Raw genomic sequence first — 25,336 nt, 5'->3', positions numbered from 1 at the left:
TCTCCCCAACTCTCATCAACAACAACCCTCAACCAACTAACACTTATTTATGAAGTATATCCCTTTAATCACTACTCAATCCAACATTGAACTCTGAGCGGTAAGCGCATATAAAGTCATCCAGCAGGGAAAATAGTTTGGAAAAGATGGACATTAAATATTGACAGCTACAAAGTCTGACGCAATCAGCTTAGGTAAACTAAAAGCAGCTTTACAACGTTCTTCAATGAAATCCTCAATATCAAAATATTATATTCTGCCAGTAGAATGTTGTGTTATTCTCCACAGCTGTAGTTATGTGTGTGCATGCATGTGTCTAAACAACCATATGTACCCTACTAATGACCCTTGTGGGCTATTTTCTTCCTTTTGTGCGACCTGTCTCTTCAGATCTACATCAGGGTCTGAGGCTGGTTTAAAGACAACAAGCTTTACGAGAGAGAAAGACAGATGATACGTCAATGACTTCCAGAGATTAGGGAATCGAATTCAAAAGCTATTTTAGTCTCCATTGCCAGGTACAGACGTGAAACCTGGGAAGAAATTATTGGTTGAAAATAGGATGCGCCCTCTGCTAGGCTGGTCGGGAGGAGGTGGGCGGGTGTGCAAATCGGGGTGGGGTGCCTGGGAAGGCATTATTTGAGTCAGTGAGACAGGAGGAGTCAGCCGGAGACATGAGATTGATTGTGGGAGTCTGTGTGTGTTTGCACGGACGCCCCTGCAAAGAGATCATGTTTGTAATACAGTTACCGCTCCGTCAGCCGTCTATGTAAAGCCTGTCGACTTCCGCCAGGAGAAGTGTCTGGACTGAATTATAACCGGACCTGTCAGCGCCACCCCTCTTTTGTGGCTCGACGGTCCTTGGATCGCTCTCAAGACTTCGTTGTAATCACCTTGTTGACTCACAAACCCCCTCAAGTGTTTGAGCTTTGGCAAGTGATGATGTGTGTGTTTATGCAAGTGTGCGAGTAACAGGGGGGACTGAGGTAGACTCGAGGTTTGCATGGTGTCTCAGTTCACGTGTGATCGGCCTCACTTTGTGTGTGCATGTTGTGTAGCGGTGCACAGTGCAATGGTGGACATGGTCTCCATCATCCGACAGCTGTCTGTGCTGGTTATAGGTCCCCCCCCCCCCCCCCCCCCCCCTTCTCTCCTATACACATAATATCCCACTGCTGGATAACGTACACTCCCCATGCAGAAGGTATGATTACTAACGTCTCCTGACACATTCCTCGCCCCCTACAATATCCCTTCACCCCCCCCCCCCCAACCTCCTGTACCCCCTCAACAGCCCCACAACCCCCTCAAGCATTTAAAGACCCCTCTCTTCCTGCTCAAGCATGTTTACATAGGAGTGAGTGTGTGTTTTTTCTCCCTCACCGTCAAAGCTTCAAGTGCCTTATTCAATAGGCTTATGGTTGCACCTCCTTTTAAGGGGTTGATCGCAATAGCCTATCACTTACAGTACATGTGTATAGCATCTGTGTGGGATTGTACTGAAGTGCAGGAATGAGGGTCAGGCCTGGAATCAGCCTCACGCGGGAAAAAAAACGACATTGTTTCTCGAAGCGTGTTATTTCATAGTTTGGATTGTTAGACTTGTTGGGAGCTGGCTGTCACTGTGGCAGATTTAACGCACAAGTAAAACGCTTTTTTTTTTCTCCTGTGTTCCTCTCTCGGACATCCACCATAAAACTCAGGCCTAATTTCAGTGACAGTGCCGTTGCCTTTGTTTTGAAAGACATACGAGGTATGCGTTGGACCTCATCCAAGTTGAGATTTACTACGAGAAGGAAGGAAAGTTTAACCTGTGCTTTGTCTGCGCCGTCCTCCTCAAGTTGCCGCGGACTTTTGCTTTGACATATTCCCGGAGACGCTCCTCCACCGTCTCTATTTTGCCTTTCTTATTTTCTCCCTGTCTTTTGCTCTCTCACACACACACACACACACATACTACAAAAGCATGTCTGAGTTTTTTAAGAGTGCCATGTCTAAAGACTTCCAGCAGCTTGTTACTGGGGCTGTCAAAAAGCATGGAGACCCACCACAGAGGTGAGGATGTGTGTGAAATCCCCTGAGCCTCTGGCGCTGGCCAGATGCATAACAACATCCTACTCCTCGTTCCACACGGAGGTTTTCTCCCCACACTTAACTACTACAACACAAGAGCTGTAGCATATAACAAGAAGAATTATAATCCTACTTTAAGCTGTCGGCATTAAGTCTTTTAAAGAATCATATCAATAAAGTGTTAATTTAAACATACAATCTTATACACATTTTGCGATTTAACTGGCAAAATATGCAAAACATTTGCTTGTCCCGTTTGTGTTGTCAAATTGATCCGTTTGCATTTGTTGGGTCTATTGTTTCCCTAAATTATAGTGTGTTGAGCTCTCAGGGCCAGTTCGATTTTGTGTTGTGAGTATGTGGTTGTGAGTATTTGGTTGTGATGTGAGTATTTGTTCTTGTTGTGAGTATGTGGCTTTGTTTTGAGTTTTAAGTGTTGTGGTTGGTTGTGTTGTGAGTATTTCGTTGTGTAAGGGTGTTTCTTTGTGTTGTGAGTATTTGGTCATGTTGTGAGTATTTGGTCTTGTTGTGTGTGGTTGGCTGTGTTGTGAGTATTTGGTTGTGTTGTGAGTATTTGGTTGTGTTGCGAGTAGCTGCTTTGTGTTTTCTTTTTACATCACATCTGTTGTCAAATTGATTAAGATGTTTTCCCCATTTGTATGTGTTGTCTCTGTTTGTGTGTTTTTTCTTAAATCGTAGTGCGTGAAGCTCTCCGGGCAGCATGTGTTTGTAATTTCCCTCCGGAGTGACAAATATAAAACCATTTTCTAATTTAATGTCCCTGTCAGCAGGACGTCAGTCCCTTGGAAGACTCGATCTGACAGATGTGTGGTTTAAAGTTTCATGTTCAGGGAGAGATCATTGGATTGAAATCACAAGGAAGAAGCTGGGAAACAAACATGGGTCTTTTACATTAACATTTTTCCGATCCATTCATCCAAACCAACTCCTCCAGTGTGTATACTTTGTGGCTGTAACAACACCAGAGGCACCTTAAGAGCCCTTATTCTGAAAAGCCATAACACTATTTTCTACTTTGCACCTAGGTCACCAGAGGGCTTCGTCACTTAAACAAGTGATGCTGTTGGTTTTGTGGTGGGACAGTCTATATTCAAAATCAGTCAGTTATTTATGGTTTTCTTTGAGCAACGAAAAGCACTCGTTTTAGATGAAGATGGTTAAATATTGAAAGACTCAACAATAACCTGAAGTGTGAGACAGGACATGTCCCCTGAGTTGAAGTCAAACACACCTCAGCTGTCTCTCTGTGCCTGTGCTGCAGTGTAGGAATGTCAAATACTTCCTGTGTTGGAACATAATGTTCCAGTGAATGTAAATCACGATCACAAAACTAGCTGCGTGTGAAAATTAAGGACGGGGTTGCATAATGTGAAGCCTGCCACATGTTCAGATTTGGAACAATTCAATGTAACTCAACAACAGAGGCAAACCTTAGGAATGAAGGTACAGTATATGATTCAGCTTACGTTTTCAGACTTGTAAACAGTTGCACTGTCCCTCTATGAGACAAATACCAGGTCCTTCCAAGTACCCGGGTTTTGGCAGGATCCCGTGCACAGCCGTGCTTGGCACTCTGCATAACCTCTCACGTTGATTACTATTTCACCTCCTCCTATTTTTTACTTAATCAGACCAAGCTCCTGTCAAAATGCCATTTGTGTGTATGGCTCCTGGTGCCAGTGGTAGCAGACACACTTCTGCTGCAGTAATCTGGACTGCAGCAAAAGAAAGACACCTCAATAAAAGCAGATCTCCTGGCTGCCCACGGTCATAAAGGAGAATAAACAAGGTTAGAGCAGAATAATTATGCGGAGCTGCTTCCTGGTATTAAGGGACTGACGGGACTTCTTCCATTGTGCAGACACAAGACACTGTATTCTGGCTCTGCAGGATGCGAAGAGTTTATACTGGTTCGGTTTACACTTTCTATTTGAGGAGCAAGATTCACACTTGATGAATCTGTATTAATATTTTTACTAATGTTCATTAAAGCCTTAAACAAACAAATCCCAGTTATTCAATACATATATTAATGCATTTTTACCAATGATTCATGTAAATATACATTCAATCTGACTACTATATTAAAAACTGACTACTATATTAATATGATGTAAGATAAATTACATAATTATGTCACAAATGCTTATTTTAACAATTCTCATCTTTCACTGATCTTACCAGTGCACAAATAAATTAATAGACTCAATTGTGCTATGTTCAGTAAAAAACGTTAATATGTCTTAAATAATTTCAATACCTCTTAACTATATTAACTTTCATTTAATGTTACTACTGTCCCACAAGTCTGAAATTTAACCCTTCACTGAAAACCTGTAGAATCCTACTGAAGAACCTCGTTTGACCTCAGCAACCTGTCACTTATTCAGCTCCTGCCTCAGAAAACTGTGATTATCTCTGAATTACAGAGGCAGTAACAAAGCAAAATCAGCGGAGCCACGTTCTCTCATCAGCAGCGCCAACAAAGAAAGTGATTAGTTGTCATTCATTTCCTGTGAATGCCGGTAGACAAGAGGCACCGGAGAGCAGAACAAAGTCACAGGGAATGTTTTTGTGTTGAGTTTATGCAAATGAGGAGCAACAGATTGTAGTAATTTAATGTTGCATATATCAGAGAAAATACAGAGCAAATGAGGATATTGTAGTGAAAACCCTGAACAACCTCAGGTATTATACGATGATCACAATGTAGAATAACAGCAATGCATATACGGCATCAATCGCATCAGGCGAGAGGAGACAGACATGACAGGGACCTGACTTCATGCATTGCAGGAAACAAACCATTGTTTGTCTGGCTTTTTAATTCACCTTATCGGCTCGTTGCATCCTCAAATGTCTGCCCCTTGGATGCAGAGAACCTCGTGCACCGTTTGTGATAAGCGATGAATGGTTCGCTGCTTTTGGGAGGAACATTTCATGTCAGCTGGACCAACACTATGAAGGATGGGGCCTCACAGATGCATCTGATAAATTACGGAGATGCAAACTATGTGAAGTCAAAAGGTACCTTCATCTAACACTTGGCTTCTGTAACACAGGAGCTGAAAAGTGTCAGAAAAACACTGGAGGAGCAGCGGTTGTATCTGTTTAAAGTGCAGCCCCAAAATAAATCTGTTATTAAACCTCGTTTGGATAAAGAAGTCAGTAAATAATCAGCATTTTCCCTCTGTGACACCGCACACAGCAGGAGGGGGAGGTAAGGAGCTGGAGGTGTGGAGCCTGTCACCTGATAGCCTTCACTGAGCAGCCCACCGCTGCTGCTCCCTCTTGTTTCATTGCTCCCGGTTATATTTAGAAATGATCCACTGTCAAAAAAAGGTTAGCGCAGTCAGCCCAACAGGAGGAAATGTTGTTTTGCATTAGCAGAAACTTCACAGAGCCGTACGGCTGCAGAACAGGTTGAGACCAGCAATGAAGGCAATTTGAATCCAAAGAGGAAATGACTGATTTCACTGCTGCCAACAAAAACTACGATAAAGCAAAACAACAATATAAAATAAACCCAAAAAAATACAATAGAAATTGTTGGAGAGGGTGGTAACTTGAAACAGAATAATTTCCTCTTTACACTTGTTTACTTCTGAGATCTATTCTGTCACTATAGCCCTTTTTCCACTGGTCAAGAAACCCACGTTATTGTCTGCAATGGGAATGGATACAAGCGTCATTCACTTCCTGGTCAAATGGCCTCACGTAGACATCGATTATTATCGACTCAAGCTCTGGTCAATAGAGATGGAAACAACCCCTTAGTGAGTGCATTAAATTGGACACAGCGGAGGAGAGAGCCCCTTAGCCTTCAGTGCGGTTTCGAGGTCGAACATGATGCACCAGGGTAAAAAAACGGGTATATATATGTTTCTGTCTTCCCTGAATTCTTCGACCAGTGGCAGGAATCCACAGATTAAAAGCATTCAAAGAAGATAATTTTAAATAAGCCGATTAGCTTTTATCTGCACCACTTGACTGGAGGAGCAGCAGCAGCTGGCTCAAGCTCCTCCTCCTCAGCTTCTCCCCCAACAACTGATTCTGAAGTTCATGGGTCACGGTCGACATCCTCCATCAGTCACTTGTCTCCGTCTGATCCCATCAGTTGTGTTACCATCGCCCCATGAAGTGTGGCTCCAGGAGTGATTACTTGTCCAGCGAATCACCTTTTGCTCTGTGATATTTCAGGCGAGACTGTGACGTCCTTTTTTCGGAGCTGGAGGTGCTGTGAAGCTGTCACGTAACAACACACTCGTTTAGGATTTTCCTGCTTGAAAATCTGTCGGGATTTTGACTTGGACAATCCGACACTAAACAGCACTAGCTTGTTCTCGTCAGCTGTGAGTACCTGACAGATGGTCTTGTGCTACCTCACAACTCTTGCCACCATCTTCTGGCAGCGGCCCCGTCACTACCAGCTTGTGATAGATTTAGATAACCCTCAGCATCTGAAAAATCCCTTTCTTTAATGAAGGACAGGCCTGGCACCGCTTCACCAGTGCTCGGTAAGAAAAGAAAAAATCATGCTTTGGCTCAGCACATTTCCACAAGACCATTTGCAGCTTTGTATTAAATTTAGAATATATTATATATATATTATTCTGGTTCCCTGTGTTGTCTAAGGAAATGCGTGACATTTACAGGTCTACAAAAAGCATTGTTAGAGCGGCTGTGACATCTCACTGGACTCAGGTGTCAGATGTGGCGGGAAAAAGAGCAACAGACCCCGGTTGCTCCTCATCTCGTGCTTTGTGAACAGCTGTGTGCAAATACTGAAATTGTGTCACTGTGCTCTGGGCAACCAAAAGTCAGATCTGTCCTGCGGCGCAAACACGGGTTCTGTTGTCCACCACCTAGAATACAGATCTAGTTCAAAACCATTCCTCGATTGTATTATTCATTTTTTAGACCTGAATAATAATATAGCAGATTGTACAGGATTCTTATATCTCTAGAGATGACGGTACCTTCCTTTAAGTCTCGTTTTAGAAAGTTCTACTGCAGTCGTACTTTATGTGTTGTTTTTGCAAATGTAAAATAAAACCTCTGGGCCAGAGGGGATCTACCCCAGGTTCTGCTCACCAAAAAGACTCAAATCGCTGAGTGGTTTTTGTTGTGGCAAAATTTTACTCCATCACATTTCTCCTTGAATCACAACCTCGCCAACTTTTTATGAATGAAAGACTGATCAGAACTTTATCGTCCCATCACGATCTGGAATGGATTTGAAAGTTAAGCCTCGTAACAATGATCATCCGGCTTTAAGGTGTAGCTGAGGCTTTACCGACACAATCTAGTAGATGCCTTATAAATAACACTACCAATAAATCCAGAAATCTCTCTCTTCTGTACTTCTCTCTTTCTGTTTACGATTCTCTCAACAGCCACTCGTCCATTAGGCTTCAAGCTTTTGCTGGGGACCTGCTGGGGAAGTGTAGCGTGAACTGTTAAAGGTGCTGGATGAGCGGTTCTCGAGACCCCGACCCTAACCCCACTTTCTAATTTAAACTGTGCATGCTGTGCAAATCTGTTTGCTTGCTTTAAATACATGGTCAGTGTGTATCACTGTGGAAAGTCCTGACTCCCTCCTCTTGCCATAGGCTGCAATCTGCATATTGCGTGACAAGGCAGCACGGCTAAGTCAGTGATGGCAATAAAAATGGATGCAGTTCTGCATTTTTGGAATTACCAAAGCCTCGCAACTCTAGGATTGCCGGTCAGATCCAGCCCTCAATTCTTGATTAGATTTTCGCTGCTTGTATCTGCCAGGGTGTTTTTTTATTGTATTTGCTTAGAGTCTGCATTTGAATCTCATTCAGTTTTGTTTGGCAGGAACCTTTTTTGTGTTTAAGCCACTTATGCCTAAGATGTTTTTTTTATAATAATGCCTTATTACAGTAAACTCCTCAAAGCCCTGTCTGCCTCCAGATGTCTCCCTGTTCTTTTCTCCAGCACAGAAGTGCACGTTACATAAGGTGGCACATGAACAATGCAAGATCTGACAGAGACCCATAAAAAAGGAAGTTAATATATTCTTCACTTTCTTTTAAGCAGACCACGACTAACCCCCTTGTGCTGGATGCAAATAGGCCGACTGGGGAAAATAAGACTTGTTGAACAGATTTCCTGTTAGTGAGGGAATGTTGTGTTGCTGAAGAGGTAATATTCTGGCAGCTATAACTTTTGAAAAAGGTGCCTGTCAACATGACTCATACTTGCTGGATATCATCTGCCCCTATCACTGCTCTGCTAGATGAGCTGCTGAAAATAGAAACCCGAAATGGCCTTGTATTAGTCACCCAATCATTCAGATGGTTCCTTGGACCCAGCTTGGATTGCTTTGTCCAGCCCTGATGGGACAAATGCTTCAAAATGTCAGGGAGCAGGTTGTGTTGCAACGCATTAAACGAATATCGATTTGTGGTCGCGCACCTACAACCATCACCTCTCTATGTGCCTGCGAGTCAAACTTAAGATATAGGGCTTAACGTGAGCATGTAGAGAGAGACACTATAATTGCTTCCCTGCAGCAGCGGAAGGTTTTCAATGGTTCCACAAGCCCAGCCATGTTGTGAGAGGGTGAAATCATCTAAAGCATCAGAGTTTTTAATCTCAAAAAGGCTTCATCAAGTTCAGTTTTAGGGAAAAACAAACTATACTTAGCCCCTCTTCCTGTGTTTTGCAGCTAGTTTCTGCTCTGGGGGACTACAGACAATTTTTTTTGGTTAATTTATGGTAGTTCATCAGTGAAGTGTGAGGCAGCAGCAAAGTTTGTTCATGAATAAATATATTTGCCATGGTCAAGTCAATGTTATGCATGAAAACAAGAGCTTGAATAAAGAGTTTACTTACATTATACAGACACTTTTAGGGTTTATGCTGCATTTTTCTATACATACAAAACTAGACGGTGTTATTTTGCCCACCCTGTGTAACTGAAATTGTGTTTTTGATAAATAAGACGGATAAAAGGAGTGTTTGGTGGTTGGTGATATTTTCCCATAATATCCTGTCTCTGTTCTGCAAACCTCTGACTCCGTTTACCCAAAATGGATTTGAAACATTTCAGAGTGAATTTATTTTTGTTGTTTTAAAGTCTAGCTATTTCATTTTACACCTTCAGTGTTTCCATCAAGTCAGAGCAGCAGATTTAATACTATTTAAGCCCTTGTATTCAAACTCCAATTAAAAGATGTTTAACACTCAATAGTAGCACTTTTCTTTCACGTGCACTCACAAGATTTTTTGTTTACCTACTCTACTACTGTGCATGCATACGCTGCATGTTTCTCTGCAGATTTGTTGTACACAATGCACATATTGCATATTTATGTGTTAAATGCTAGCGCGTACTATCCGTGTATGTGCATGGAGGCAGTAATATGTGTCCGTAGCAGGGGAGTCTCCTGATAACAGTTATTTCGATGTGTGCTCAGTGTCGGTCGCTGTCGGCTACTGAGGTTCTTTAACAGCTCCGTGGGAGGGCTGAGATTATGTCAAGGCACAGGTGCAGCACTCTGCTTCAAATACCTCTCCCCTTGGGAGGAAATATTATGGGATTGTTGTGGCTGCGCATACATGTTTGTCAGCACATGTTATTAGGGGGTTTACGCAAATGCTGTGCGCGTGCATATGTGCGCAATGATTTTCATAATATTATATTTTCTTCATGACTGTGTTGTGTAACCGTGGAGACGTTTGCAAGAAATGAAAGGATGCCTCAAATCTTTAAAGGAAATCTTTCAATCTTTCTCACTGTATTATGTTTGCTGTTAAACATCTCATCTTTGCCTGTAGCACACAAAAAAACAAACATCTACCCATCTGAATGCAAAACACCACAGTGATAATATTCGACCAACCAGGAAATGTTGAATTGGAAATGACACGTTTATTACAAAAGTCCCCATCTTACTATCCAATTATCAAGAATTGCTTTGACGGAAATCAGCAGGACATTTCTTGTGATTGTTTGCTGCTGCGTCGGGGAAGTGATCCCCAACAAACACCAAACAGTGCGGTACGCTCCCCAGGATTACCGCCGCTGTTAGCTCGTGCGGTGCCACTTACACTCTGTTTCACAACCGCACACTTTTATCTCTGCACAAATTTCTCTGTCAAAAAAAGGTGTCTTCAACCTTTTCTTAATTAGGGGGCTTGCAGATCTACCCCGTGCCTAATTAACATGAATTTACATGATCAGGCTGCCACCAAAAGCCACTGTATTCAGACAAGTGCTTTCTCCTTTAAATGATCTTCTTTGTCCTCCAGCTTCAAGCCTAAACTTGTTGTCTACGTAATGTTGCACCCTACCGAAGCCATTAATTATTTAGACTTCGTGTATGAACAGACACTGCACCTGCTGTTGTTGGGGCTGTTGTCTGTTGTGTCGATATTTTAGATGAATTAGTCAACAGAGTGGAAGCGGGATAACTATAGAACATAGAGGCAGAACGACTGAGACAGAACCAGATGACACCAAACAAAAGAGCTAGATTTTGATTGTTCACATGTGTCTTAGTGTGAGCATCTTAAACTACACCCTGTCGAGGGTTTGATGATATGCATGGTGCAACAACACAACTGCCATGTTGATGATATCTTACATTTGTGTGAGTGAAATGTCTTCGCAATATCCCGGATGACATAGGAAACCCATAAGTGCTGATTGCAATCCCTCTCTGTCGCTGAATGCTTTGGCTGTCTAACCTCGTTGATTCAGTTGTCAAGTTGTAATTTAATAAATGGCTCGCCGCGTATTTACATTGTTCAAGCTGATCGTCTACAAATGTAGTTATGAGTGATTATTTAACAGGAAAGACAAATTAAACCCAAACATCCTTTCAGTCTGTTCAGACACCCTGCTTAGAAGAACAGGTTTCTAGCCTCACCTACTGGTTGTGAAGAAGAATGACAGCTACTCATGTGTATTTTCTCTGTTTGGTTCTCCTTCTCACTCTATTCTTCTCCTCCTTTACACCAATCTCTCTTCCATCCCCCCTTCTCTGCACTTTCTTGCCTCCTTTTTCTCTCTCTCTTTAGAATATGCCAGGACATAAACATGAGCTCCAACAGCACAGACCCTGGTCTCTTCCTGAGTGCCAACACCGCGCCACCAGCCGGAGGCTACCCACAATCCAATGCTCTCCACCAAGGAGGAACTGGAGGGGCTTCCTCGTTCTTTTCCCATGTGAATACCCTGGATGATAATTCTTCTTCCACCAGTAAACTCTTGAACCTCACCTCAGACCCCCAAAATGGAAACAGAACTGTGGGTCCCTTGGGTGGCCACCCTGTGTGGCAGGTTGTCCTAATTGTCTTGCTGACGGGAATGTTGTCTCTCATCACCGTCATTGGCAACATCCTGGTAGTGGTATCCTTCAAGGTTAATCGCCAGCTGAAGACGGTCAATAACTACTTCCTTCTGAGCTTGGCAGTAGCGGACCTCATCATAGGAGTCATCTCCATGAACCTCTACACAGCTTATCTTGTGATGGGCTATTGGGCCATGGGCAACTGGGCCTGTGACCTATGGCTGGCTATTGACTATGTGGCCAGCAATGCATCAGTTATGAACCTCCTGGTCATCAGCTTTGATCGCTACTTTTCAATCACCAGGCCTTTGACTTACCGGGCCAAACGAACCACAAAGCGAGCCGGGATGATGATCGGCCTTGCCTGGGTGGTTTCCCTTGTTCTGTGGGCCCCTGCCATCCTGCTATGGCAGTATTTTGAAGGTAAAAGGACAGTACCCACAGATCAATGTTACATTCAGTTCCTCTCAGAGCCCACTATAACCTTCTGCACGGCAATGGCTGCTTTCTATCTACCTGTGACGATAATGAGTGTTCTCTACTGGCGCATATACCTGGAGACCCAGAACCGTTCGAAAGAGTTAGCTGGACTACAGGGTTCAGGGACTCGTGGTGGGATAGCGGGAAGAGGTGTGAACGGTGGGGCTGACAAAACCCGCTTTGTCCATCAGACTGGAAGTTCTAGAAGTTGCAACAGCTACGAGCTAACCAGGTTGTCCAAGAGGAAGAGCACATGTCGGGAGCTGGTTGGCCGCTTCCACTGCTGGCCCGGGGTTCGTTCTGGGAGACCTGGTAGTACAAGGAACAGCGAGGGCGATCCGGATCAGAGTAGCAGTGACAGCTGGAACAACAATGATGCTCCAGTCTCGTTAGACCACTCTGGGTCTTCAGAGGATGAGGACTGTGGGGGCAGAGAGATGATTTCCCAGAGTCATGCTATTTTCTCCATTGTTCTCAGCCTGCCAGGTATAAAGGCAGCCGTCAACTCCCAGCTCTCCTCATGTGAGGAACTGGACGCAGCCTCAGAGGAGGATCCGCTAAAAGGAGCTGAGTACAGCCGGGACAGTCTCTCAACAGTCGCCACCAACACCACTGCCACCACGACCCCTGATGGAGCCAACAGTTCAGACAATAGCTACCACCAACGCTTCTGCTCACGTAAGATTCAGTCAATGCCTATCATCCAGGCTACGTCTAACCAAGGCAATCTGGACGATCCTCCAACATCTGCTTCCACTGCCCCTGACAGGAATAGCACCAGCACAGCCACGAAATCCCCCTCTCTCCCATTGTCCTTCAAAGAGGCCGCCCTCGCAACGCGTTTTGCCTCCCGAGCTCGGACTCAGATCACCAAGAGGAAGCGCATGTCGTTAGTGAAGGAGAAGAAGGCAGCTCAAACTCTCAGCGCCATCCTCTTTGCTTTCATCATCACATGGACCCCGTACAACATCATGGTGCTCATCAATGCCTTCTGCAAAGTCTGCATCCCGGAGACGCTGTGGGCGGTCGGATACTGGCTCTGCTACGTCAACAGCACAGTAAACCCCATGTGCTACGCCTTGTGCAACAAGACTTTCCGCACAACCTTTAAGATGATACTGCTGTGTCGCTGGGACCAGAAGAAAAGGAGGAAGCAGCAGTTTCAGCAGAGGCACTCAGTGGTCTTCCACAGGAGGATTCCTACGGAGACCACGTAAAGGACAAGACACTAAGATGGTCAAAATCTAAAGAGTTAACATAGGAAGAGGAAGGAGCATCCATGTATTTATTTCTGTGGAGTTTCTTTACCTAGAGATCCTCAATGTGTCTCTCTGCTGGGACGTCACAGAGCGATCCTATGTGATGGACGTCAGGTGTCTGTTTGTGTCGGTTCATCAATTGAGCGAAGCTGTTTGTATGTGAGAAGGGTTTTTTAAGGTGAGGTCCAGAGATGAGACCTCTCCATCTGTACTTGGAGAACCATGTCACGTTTGTACACCTGAGAGAAATGAGCTGAGTGAAAACAATAGAAAAGGGCTTTGAAATGTATCGCAGGAGAGTTATTGAAGTGCAGTCAACACAAGGGGGAGAAGATATCTTTGTCACAGGGTTTGGGATTCATATTTCTTATCATCGCTCTCTGTGGGTAACTAGATCTGTAACATGGTTTTGCATTTCAAACAAAACTATGTATCTGTAATGTGTCACTGACAGCCAAGACAAAATGACTTTGGGTTTCACAGGCTTCTACATTGAACTGATTTGACTGGCTTGTGTTTTTATCAGAACATCTGTACATTGCCTTTCTACATGGATATAGCTTTCCTGTCCGATGGAGTATAAAGAAGTTCTTAAATTGTGTCCTTACTTTTTTCGTCAACAGAGATTTGTTATTTTTGTGATATTCATCTTTGTTTTTTCTAGATATTCCTGAGATTTTTGAGCCAGTCTGAAAATGATTCTTCTGATGACCTGAGTTGTGAATATTCCGTGTGGCACTACAGTCGGTGAACTGCTGCTGTGTTCAATGTGATTGTTGTGGTTTTTATGGTGGAGACAATAAGTACATTGGTTGTGTTTTATGTACTTGCGGTTTTTTGTCAAGAGTATTGATTATACAATGATGATATTCTGTTTGTGTACATTTGGATATTTCTGACTTGATACACAATGGTTGGTTTAACACACAGACACACAGACACACACACACACACACATACACACACACACACACACATACACACACACATGCAGATGTCCATTTATAAAGATGTGTGTTTGATTCTACACTACCTTTTACATTTATACAAAACTACACATCCTAGAAGCTCTTTGTAAAAGGTGGTCCATCTTTTGTATGATAGAGCAATGGCAGCCTCTAGTGGCCTGAGAAAGACTTGCAGTCAGACTGTCAATCCAACTATGTTTCAGTTCATCATTTTGCTTATATTGAATAAATCTATATTTTAAATATATAGTTGGCATATAAAAAAAGAATGGCCACATTCATCAAAGGTATAATGTTTAACTTTCTGTCGTCATCTGGGTTTTCTCTGTCATTGCATATAATTTGTGGGTGAAGTATTTCTTCTTTAAAATGATTAATAAGACTCGTCATTGATTTGTATATAGAGTTTACCCCTGCCTTGGTCTACGGTACATCATGTTTCTCCATGTAGAAAATGGAGAAACACCACATACCAACAAAAGTAAGCATTAAGGTGCCACCTAAGGCAAGGATTTTTATTTGAGTTTTATTTTAATGCGCATTATGTTGTTCTTATCTTATGTGGATTGTTTTTACATTGTTGCTGCACTGCATTATTTTCGTATGAATATTGAGATAAAGGTATTGTAGGCTGGGAACAGACTGCATCACGGTGCCTGACGTGTTGAAGAAGGAGTAGAGTGGATTCTGTTAGATGCAGTGGTCAAACATAATGTGCTGAATGCAAAGGAGATGTAAAAAATATATATATATATATCTCTTTCCTGTCAACAGTGGATATGATGTGTGCTTTCAACACAATGTGCTCCAGTGTCACCATAAACTCTTCATCAAAATGTGGGATTTTTTGTACTTCGATATTGGGAATGTAAACGACCAAAATGGTGAACATAAACATTTTGTTACATTTCAAGTATGCCAATCGTACTCATATTTTAAGTCAATAAACAAACTTTTTGACACAAATCATCTGTTTTTCTTGTGTCACAAGTGCTGACATGAATGTTTCTATTCAGTTTAACTGTATTTATTTCGCTCAGAATGCTGAATAAACTAATTTCTGTGTTACCTGAATATTACCCTGCCTCATATTGGCAATATTACAAATTCACATCTGAGACCGGGCAATGAGGTTTGGGTAAGTGTCTCAATATTTTATAATGTTTTGCAAACATTTTTCCATCAGTGCTAAAAAGTCAGAACTGTGGCTAGGCCTCAGTTTTTCTATTGTTTTCAGTGTCCCTGTCCATTCAGTACAAGTTATTTTAATCCAAGTGACACTAAAGGATGCCATAAACATCTACACCCATTGTGCAATATAAGATCTGTCAGGACACATGTGAATATGTTCACTGTTACAGCCTCTATTGTTTCTACGATTCCTTTTTTATTTCAGAAATATGCTCCAATATGGTTTCATGCTGTTTTCAAGAGCCCCCAAATCTGATTTGTAAGTTTTTTTTCCCAAACCAAAAGATGTCAGACGTGTTTAATCCCCGTTGTTTTGAGACGCACACACACACACACACACACACACACACACATAGGAACAGGTTTTGTTGTGAGGACCCATGCAGCTGACAGTCATCTGGTGATTGGAGGGATGGACTTAAAAGTGGCTCCAGGCTTCACTCAAACAAACGCAGCAAAAACTCTCTGAGTCAATGCAACGTGAGTGGGGGGGGAAGAGCTTTTATTTATTGTTCTGTTACATGTGACCCTCATCATTAACTGACAATACAACAACATTAACCTGAACCACAAACTGAATAAACACCAGAGTGTTCATCGGCTGTAGCCCAGTCCTGTATGTCCCCTGATGAAGCTTGTGAGAGGCCTGTCAGACAGTGCTGATGGGAGATGGCCTCGGAGACCAGACATGTGATGAGGAAAATACCAACTTCATGTGACCCATGGCTAAGGAGCGGCTCGAAGGCAAAGACAAGCGCCCGTTTGTGTTGCTTCCTCCAGTCAGGGCTGAGCCACAGAGGAGAATCCAGCAGTCAGGCAAGTACACTCGTTTGAGTCCAACAATCTTAAGAAACATTCAAGACGCTTTGTTTTTCCTCTATTTCATATATGATTGAATTTGACAACAAATTTAGCAAATTTGACTCACGCTGATGTGATTACATAATTTGCGGTTTAGAAAGAAAAGACTCAGACGTGTTCTGAAGCATTAAAAATAGAAGAAGAAAAGTTCATCATGAACACAAACTTTATTGAATATGTGAAATGTTGATTTCTGGTAAATGTGCTTTTTTCTTCTTTGAATTGGGTTCTTTAATTCAAGACTGTATATTTATTGTAATGGTTAGGAGAAAAATTCAACAAGTGGTGACAATATATATAATTAATGTTAGAATATGTTACTTTGTACCAAAACTCATAGGCATTAATCAGCTCCCATACATGCTTGCTTTCAGACTGAAACATAGACACCTTATTAAATGTTTTAGCTCTAATTTGTATTTAAAATGTTTTTCAGAGGTTTTATACAATGTACATTGTGATACTAAAGTATGATCTTAAAATCATTGTTATTTTATATGTTGGATGGTTTGATGAAGGTATTTTCTTAATTAATAAACTTTAGGTTGGTTCTTTACTGTAGATCACAAAGAGAATAATTTCCCCAAATCCATCAGCTGGACAGAATCCAAATATATACAAGTCATACGGAAGCTAATTTTTACATTTGAGAAGCTTAAAAATACAAATTTCATGGTATTTTGGTTTGAAAACTGCAGCCGTTTATGATAAATAGTCATAGAACTTGGGTTGTCATTTATTTAATCAACCAAATAGCTCTACATTGTTCTGTATGTTACCACAGTAATTTCACTGTGTTGTTGTCATTAGGAGAGTCACATGAGTCTCACTGGACCTTTTCCTGAATCGCTCCACACATCAGTGTCTGTGAATTTAAATGTTTATATAAATAACAGCCATAAGTTCAAACAAAGTGTGAAAAGTAAATCAATACAAGATCAGTCTGTGATCACTACCCATGTGACATAAGAGTAAAATTCATATGAAATCTGAATCCTTTTAAACGTAATAAGTTGTTTTCTCTTCACTGCAGCCTCTGTAGACCATCTCCCTTCTGGATGAAGCCCCAGTGGTCAGGATGCAAAGTATCAAGACAGTAGAGACCCAGGTGCCCGTTCTGAAAGAGAGTTTCTTCACCTCCACTTTCAAAGGGAGGAGGAAGAGCAGCGTTACCAACATCCTCCGTAATCAACAGCACTCGCTCCTTAATCAACACCACCTACAGCAGAGCATCATAGAGGATCACCAGCAGCCACGAGGGCCATTTCTTTCCCTTTCAGCCGAAAATGGGCAAAGAGGGCAGAGCACTCCAGAGCATCGGCGGCTGGCTCGCTCGACCAGCAGCCCGTTATGCAAGACAGCCGAGCGCGCAGGAGCAGATGGGGATAGAAAGGAGGGGCAAAAAGAGAGGAAGGATCAGAGAGTGAAAGAGGCTGTGCAGGGGAGGGGGGGGAAAAGGCAGTCAGTGAGTGGTAGGAAGCCCGCGGCTGTCAGTGCCAGTCCCCTCCTCCTCTCATCATCAGCATCATCCGCATCAGTGTTGCCGAGGGAGGCAGCATCATCCTCGCAGCTGCCTGTGGTGGGCAGACAGCGGAGATTAGGCAGCTCTGAGAGTGCTCTGACCAGCAGAAGATCTGCATCGACTGCAGCCAAGGAGGAAGCCCAGCGTGCCAAGCGTGCCCAGAGCGCCCAGTGGACCCAGCCTCGACCCCAGCCTCGGCCCCAGCAGTATGGCCTGTTAGCCAAGGGAGTCCGCCTGCTCAGAAACATGGGGAACCAGGAGACAAAGCTGAGGAAAGGGGGAGGAAGTGGTGGAGCAGCAGGGGACGTGTCCTGTGAAGGGGACGCTGATGAGGTGGAAGTGGATAAAAAATCCAAGAAGTCCCACAGCAAGACGAGTAAAGGGGAACCCAGCGGTAAGAAGAAATCCAAGTCGGAGTCAAAAGGTTCTGTGTTTTCTGGCATCAGGAAGAGTTTGTCGAAGGCCAAAGGGTTGTCCAAGGAGGACATGTTGGAAGATGGAAGCTCTGCACGCGTTGGCAAAGCGGGGCTCAAACCCGGTGCAGAGGGGAACCTGTCAGCCGACGAGATGGGGATGCCATCAGATGTCGAGGGAGACTTGGGTCTGAACACAGAGAGTCGCCAATCTGTGGTGGATCAGCTTGGCCGGAAGGGGAGCTCGGGGTCGGATGCTGACGTCTACAGTTTTCACTCTGCTGAGAATGAAGACCTGCTCTCTGACATCCAGCAGGCCATGAGGGAACAATGTGCAGCCAGTGATGGGAAACTCAAAAGGGTAAACGGCCAATCATCTGAGGGCATGACCTCTGAGGCAACCAAAGCCCATGATAAGCAGTTGGATATGGATAAGGAGTTTGGAAGTGGAAGTAAAGCTCAAGAAAGTAAAGAGAATAAAAAAGTAGATGACAAAAGCAGTGATTTACCCATTTCCAATAATTCCTCTGGTCCTGGTTCTCCGAGTGAGAGCGGCCAATCGTCTTCCGCCGCCGATACAGAGAGAAGCAGTGGCAGCGTTTTCCCAAAGACCAACAGCACGTACAGCTTCCCCGACACGACAGCCACCACCACTTCGTACGAGAGTGCCGAGGAGACCCAGGACGACCTGGAGAGCCCGGTTTTTCACCCAGATCAGGGTCAAGGTCATCGGGCTGCCCAGGGCAAAAGCGTGTGCGTGCCAAGTGTTCGCTTGGACCCTGTGGTGGCCGGGCCTCACAAAAGTGTGAGCAGCATGGAGCTGTCGATGGAGAGGGAGGAGCGAGAGGAAACTGGGAGATGGGACTTCCTGTCCCTCAAAAGGAGGAAGAGTAGTATGTCTAATAACCAACTGACGACAGACGGCTCTCAATCCAGACGGACGTCCTCCAGTTCCACCTCCACTGTCAAGCTCTACCCTCCAGTCCACCCCTCATATGTTAAGACCACCACTAGGCAGCTCACCTCTCCCATTGGATCCCCCATCACCAGCCCCCATGTGCCCAGGAGAACAGACGGAACCGATGAATCGGTGGAATCGTACGAGGCCCCGGGATTAAGGAGGCGCAAGCAGAGGTCCTGCTCCATCGGGGGGCCCCTCACTGGGTCCGCAGACTGGTGCACGGAGGTGGACGAGCACAGGGGAAGGCAGGGTGTTCGATTCCCCGAGCAGGAGGCACCAGAGAGGAGTCAAGTGGGAGGGACCTACTGGACACTGGGGTCCAGGAGAGCACATTATGGACGACATCACTCCACGACGACAGGACCTTATCTGGATGTCTTCTCAGGTGAGTCACACGTGAACCACGTCACTAATCTGTTGCCACACAAACATCTCTCAGAACAGGTATGAAGACATTTTGATAAATAATAGATTGGACTTTTGATCTAGGATCGAGGAACGGTGAGTTTACATTGAATGGTTAAAATATTCTATTATAAGAAAATGAATGTTATTGCCAGACTGTTGATATCTCTATACATCCCAGTTATAAGTGAGAGCTCTCAATGTGGGTATGAGAGTGGAGGTGAGTTGTAGGTTCAGGTAACTCGGCTGGATGATGGGAACCAGTCTCACCAGCCGGATCATACAGGAATGTGTGAAAATATGAATGGACAGAAACCACGCGGTCTCATGAAGTCATGAATGAGGAGACAGAGAAGAAAAGGATTAAGTAAGAATCAGTCTTCCAGACTCATGACCTCTGGCAGGTTTACGTCACCGCCCCGACATATGGAACAAATCCTCCATTTATATCCTGTGAGCTCAAGCCAACGTTTTACACTTTTGACTTTAGAGAGTGATATAATATAATTTTCTCGTTGTCAACATATCCCATAAAATCCTTTCAAAACAGCAACATCACTCCCTTGATGTGTCGTTTTTTATTGGGAACAATTTTCAGCTCCAGATGTGGGGAAATAAAGATGAACATCAGTTTCCATGTTCATAGTAATGAAGGATTGTGTTACCCAGAGCAACACTTTGATTTAATGTGTTTTTGAAAACAGTAGATGTTTACGGCACAGACTTAGATCATTCATAACAGGATTTGTAGAACAATTACTTTTTGGGTTATGGTCTTTTCATGGGATTTATTCAGAGCTAAGTCTATGATCGTACTTTTGAGACTTGCTGCCATCAGACGGTGTGAGAATCTCCCCACTGGGCCAAAGTTGACTTTGAAATAATGATTATGGAAAATTCCTTTTTTACGATTTTAAATCCTGTTGACGGACAAATAATCACATTACACAAATCATCACCGTCTGCGTAGAGTCGTAGTTTAAAAGTACAATGGCTCATGAAAACCACGATGAATCACTGGTGGCTCTTTATTGACAAAGTGTTTTCAGAACAAATGAGTCCCTCTAATAAAACAGTGTCGCTTTGTGCTCCCTCTCTCTGTTGTGGTGCCTTCAAGAGCTCGGCTGCTCCGCTCTGTCTGCGCCCGTGCTCGTCAAGCAGTGGACGGAGACGCCATCATCGTATTCCACCGGCCGAGACAAAACACACGCATGCATGAGCGCAGGCACCAGGAGCACACAGGCGCACACACTGAACACTGTTGGACCCTAAGACAAAGTGACAGCTTATGTGCATGACAAAAATGAGTCATGATGTCAGATCAGGTGAATTTACTGTGGCTAAACACTGGAGGTGGATTTTATCTCAAATTCCTGTTAACATTTGGTCTCACTGACAAAACTGTGGGACGTAGACTTTGTTTATCTGGAAACATTTTGTTCCATCACTCACAAGTTCAGCCCTGACTGAGAAAAACAATCTGTCACAATGTCACAAACAGGCCTAATAGAACAGAAAGGGGGGAAATATAAAAAAAAAAGCACATTCCTGCTCAAAACAGGAACAAAACAAGATTACAAAACAGAAAATCTGGATCTAATCATTTGAATTATTAATAAATCACACAAATCCATGACACATTATCAGTTTTGTCCTTTCATTAGTGTTTGTCAATGAAACTACAAAGTCTTCAAATAATTGTCCACACGACCATGAGTCATGAGATGAAGTCAGTTGGTGTCACTGGTGTTGTCCCTTGAGTCACATGGTTTCAAAAATATTTAACCAGTCTGACAACATTAACAGTGTGTCTGCAGGGTCGGCCCCTCTCAAGTGAGAGAGCGCTGTTTCTTTATTGGCTTCACGTACATGTATCTATATGTGGTACTTTTAGATAATTACAAATTTCTATCATCACAGCTCTAAACAACGTCTCTTTTTTCACTCTGGTGCATCACAATAAAAGTCTTCATTCTCTGCCTGCACGCTCACCACAACAGTCTTTTATTATATTCAAATGAAGACTTAACAAACTCTGCGACCACATTACACAGTTGAACCATGTATGTATCGAGTCAGTTTTAAAATCCAAATAGCAGATTCAAAGCTGAGAGCGATAATGTGAGAAGCTGTGTGGTAACTTGTCTTGAATATCATTAAACATTTGTACATTTTTCTGTGTTTCACAATTAACACCTTCTTATTCGGCACCCATGAGTTAATGTTGCGAAGAAGCGTCTGCAAATGTAGGTGTTTCATTAGCACATTTGAAACTTGAGACTTCTGTCCTCACCTCTGTTATACTTATCTTAAAATAAGTATAACAAATATTCATTAGACTTTCATCTCTCTTTATGTTCCCAGGTCGTGTTTTGTTGGACCGGCTGTGTATGCATCATGAAGATGGGTCCAGGGAAGAGGAGGGAAAGGAGTTGTGTGGCCGGATGCTGGTCCAGGGTCTGCTGCAGCCCTTCAGCGGCTCCTCAGACCAACTTGGTGACGGCTCGTCCTCTGCAGGATTTAACGTAAGACCATTCTCTTCACTGACACAAGCATTTTAAATTCAGCTCTGCCCCGAACTTTGGTTTCGCTCTCAGACAGCATCGATTTTTACCTTGAATTAAAGTTGTGTTATTGATTTGTCCACAAAGCTTGAGAACAAAGTGAATTGCATTTCTCCCTGCTCAGAGCAAATCATAACCTAAAGACTTATAACGTGTCATCCTCGGGGAACTAGTGGGTGTGACTGGGTGTGTGTATTCCTGTGATGTGTAATTTTGCCTTAATGTTGACTTTTTATATTAAATTTTCATATTTCAATATGTATTTAAGTTCAATGTAAAAAGGTCAAATTGGATGAAGTGTTTTAGAATATGAATCAAATAACCCTAGACTGAATAAAGTAGATAAAGTTAAACTTGTGTAAGATCCTATTAAAAAGTTTATCCCACAAATAAACATTCATCAAAGAGACCATGTGCTTATCAGATGAACAACTTCTTTAAGGCCTTAGTTGTTTTCTTATTTGCTTCATACAGAGTCCAGTAAAACTAATTTAGTAAGTGTTCCCTGATACATCTCCGTGTTACTGTGATTCATCCCAGAATCATTTCATTATCTGAAGAGCAACAGAGCATGTCGTCATGTGGAAGTTGATTTCATGAGTCTTTAATTCTTCCGCTTTGCTCAGACACCTTGGACAGCCCCCCTCTATCTGGGTCCCTGGGTGTCATGTCAGTATACTGCAGGTTTCAGTTACATAGAACATACATGTGCATATAACTTTAATGCTTTTTTGCATAAACTCTGGAGCTGCCGCAGGTCTTGTTATGTTTGTCTCTTGAAAAGCAAAGAATGTCAACAGATTAGTATTGGTCTGAAGCTGTACAATGCACCTCCCCCACAGATTTACATGCATGGATGTAAACTGTACATGCTTCTATGCATCCATAAACACAAACCGCTAAACACACACACACACACACACACACACACACACACACACACACACACACACACAGACAGACACAACAAAGATTGCAGTCATGCCCTGAAGCTGCTTTCTTCACAAGCCTCTCAAATCAGTCACATCTCATTCTGCTTGTGTAGCGTGCGCTCACATTAAGCCACAAATGCAGAACGCTTCTCTTTTTATGTGCGACTCTGCCAACTGCCCACGGCAGCATGAGTGTGCTGAAAACACATGTGCACTCATACACACAATAGGGCAAGAGACAACCATACATGTACAGACATTCCCTCGCATGGCTGGATTAATAGTACCTCGGACACTCAGTCCCACACACACACACACACACACACACACACACACACACACACACAAAGCACACAGACACACGTCTGTGCTTGCGTAGACCATCTGCTGACCATGTTATGCAACAGCTCCACATGCTGCTCTTCCCCAGCAAAAAAATGAAAGCCCCTCCTCCCTCTCTGCTTGGCCTGGAGTCCTGCATTATTCAGCTTGACCAGGAACAACCTCTGCTTGTTGCCACTGAGGGTCCACACCTCATTGTTGTTGCTCTCTGTCGCGCTGCTAATCTCCCTTTAATACATCTCCAGTTTGTTTCTACATCACGTTTTCCCATTTGATACCTTTTTAATATCTCAGCTCTTCAAACTCATTTCAATTAAATCCTTCAGAAAATATGAACGAATCCCCTTTTCTCTTTTTCAATCTTTCTGTTTTTAATTTCCTGCTGCATCTCTCATCCCCTGTTTGTCCTGTATATGGCTTTTGTATCAGTTTCATTCTCTTGAACAGATAATGGTTTGTTTTTTTGCTCTGCATACTGCGTAGAATGGAATACTCTATCAGCTTCAATCAGGGGAAGATGAGTATCTAAGGAAGCTATATAAATCTGGTGTCATCCATTTCTACAGTGGAGGACACATGCTGAGTGGACAAATACTAATGAGTGGCATCGGCTTACATCAGCCTAGGATGGTTATTTGTACCTGTCTGCATGTTGCTGGCTGCAGGTCAGGTTGCCAAATATAAGCAAATCGATTTTCACCTAAGAGACCCAAAGAAAATCTCTATATACATTAAAAGATGAAGGCCACAAGTCTCTGGAAAAGATGACATACATAAAACAGTCAGAAAACAGCCTGACACATGATGCATGCACACATTAAGTAGATATATATGCTCTGACTGTCCGATGAGCTACATGTCGCTTTCCATTAAAAGTGACTTGCTGTAGGAAAATACAAATCATCCACAGTCTCTGGAATAATGTGATTACCTCTAATGAAAGGACAGAACGTATTGTGACCTTCCAGCCGTGGAGCAGAGAACCCACATGACGAGGTTGTCTGAGTGATCTTCACACTGATCCTCAAAGTCTGGTCTGGTCTTTAGAGTCATTAAAATGAAAAGTACTGCAGCATGGACGGACACACAAACACACTGACCCTCACATTAATGTAGTTGCTTGTTTTGAGGTGGACTATTTGAGAAACATGCTTCACTGCACGGCCAAGAGATTAAGCAGTTGTCACCCTGACCAAGGACGATTATGTAACAACAAGGTCTGACAAACAGTTTTAGCTGGGCATTTGTATTTGCTATGGAAAAGCACACACACACACACACACACATTGCACACACACACACACACATTGCACACAGACTATACGCAGCTGTGATTGTGAATGGAATCTTTTTCTTAATAGCAACATTAAGAGACCTGCTGCTAAAGAGGTTCTGTATCAAAGCAAGTAGGTAGTATTGTATAGAGAAGTCCAGAAGAGGAAAGTTTACAGAAAAAAGAAAGGGAACGTCATTGAATATTGTTCCTGTTACAGAAGGTTAGATATTGTATATTAAGGATTATAAAGGTTAGATATTACCTTTTATAATCTTGTGTTAGTTCCACAGCACACAGGACAGTCAAAATAGAAACATCGGTAAAAGAAATTGATTAAAGACTAGTAAAAAGTATTAAATAAAATAGAAATTACATACAAATAGAATGCAAACTGCACATAATGTAAACAGTGTGAGTGCACAATAGACATTGAAAGAACATGATGACCTCAGACATTGAATTAGCTGCTAATTGGCTTTCACAGTGTAAGATTTTAGTTTTTCTACATTGGCTGTTTGCAAAAGAGGAAGGGAGAAGGGAATTTTTTTTTTTAATGCTGCTTATTATCCTCAATTGTTTCCATATGTGAAGCTTATACATAAAGAGCTATTACTTCTATGATTTATCTTCTAATCAGGATGCATTGCACTAAATGTTCCCTCAGTACAGTGCAAGTACAAGTCTTCAGAAGGGTGCAGGTAGTTTGAAGCACAAACATCTGATCTTGGCTCCACTTCCACTA

At 42.9% G+C, this 25,336-nt stretch overlaps 2 protein-coding genes across 3 annotated transcripts in view; both read left to right on the top strand.

Annotated features, from left to right (window-relative positions):
• The window catches only part of chrm3a (cholinergic receptor, muscarinic 3a), a 48,354-nt gene extending 33,261 nt beyond the window's left edge, over window positions 1–15,093 (top strand). For both annotated transcript variants that reach the window (XM_053436693.1, XM_053436691.1), the window contains one exon: window positions 11,149–15,093. In XM_053436693.1, coding sequence (XP_053292668.1) covers window positions 11,168–13,117 — 1,950 coding nt within the window. In that variant the 5' untranslated portion in view covers window positions 11,149–11,167 and the 3' untranslated portion in view covers window positions 13,118–15,093. The remainder of the gene's footprint in view (window positions 1–11,148) is intronic.
• A 2,164-nt stretch (window positions 15,094–17,257) lies between these two features.
• fmn2a (formin 2a) overlaps window positions 17,258–25,336 on the top strand; it is a 35,576-nt gene continuing 27,497 nt past the window's right edge. Inside the window, exons 1-2 of the mRNA XM_053436690.1 lie at window positions 17,258–19,460; window positions 21,845–22,005. Coding sequence (XP_053292665.1) covers window positions 17,258–19,460; window positions 21,845–22,005 — 2,364 coding nt within the window. The remainder of the gene's footprint in view (window positions 19,461–21,844; window positions 22,006–25,336) is intronic.

The sequence above is a fragment of the Pleuronectes platessa genome, chromosome 12 (genome assembly GCF_947347685.1).
Source record: "Pleuronectes platessa chromosome 12, fPlePla1.1, whole genome shotgun sequence".
NCBI lineage: Eukaryota > Metazoa > Chordata > Actinopteri > Pleuronectiformes > Pleuronectidae > Pleuronectes > Pleuronectes platessa.
Note: the sequence above shows the minus strand (reverse complement) of the source record. Positions and strands in the feature narration are given on the sequence as shown.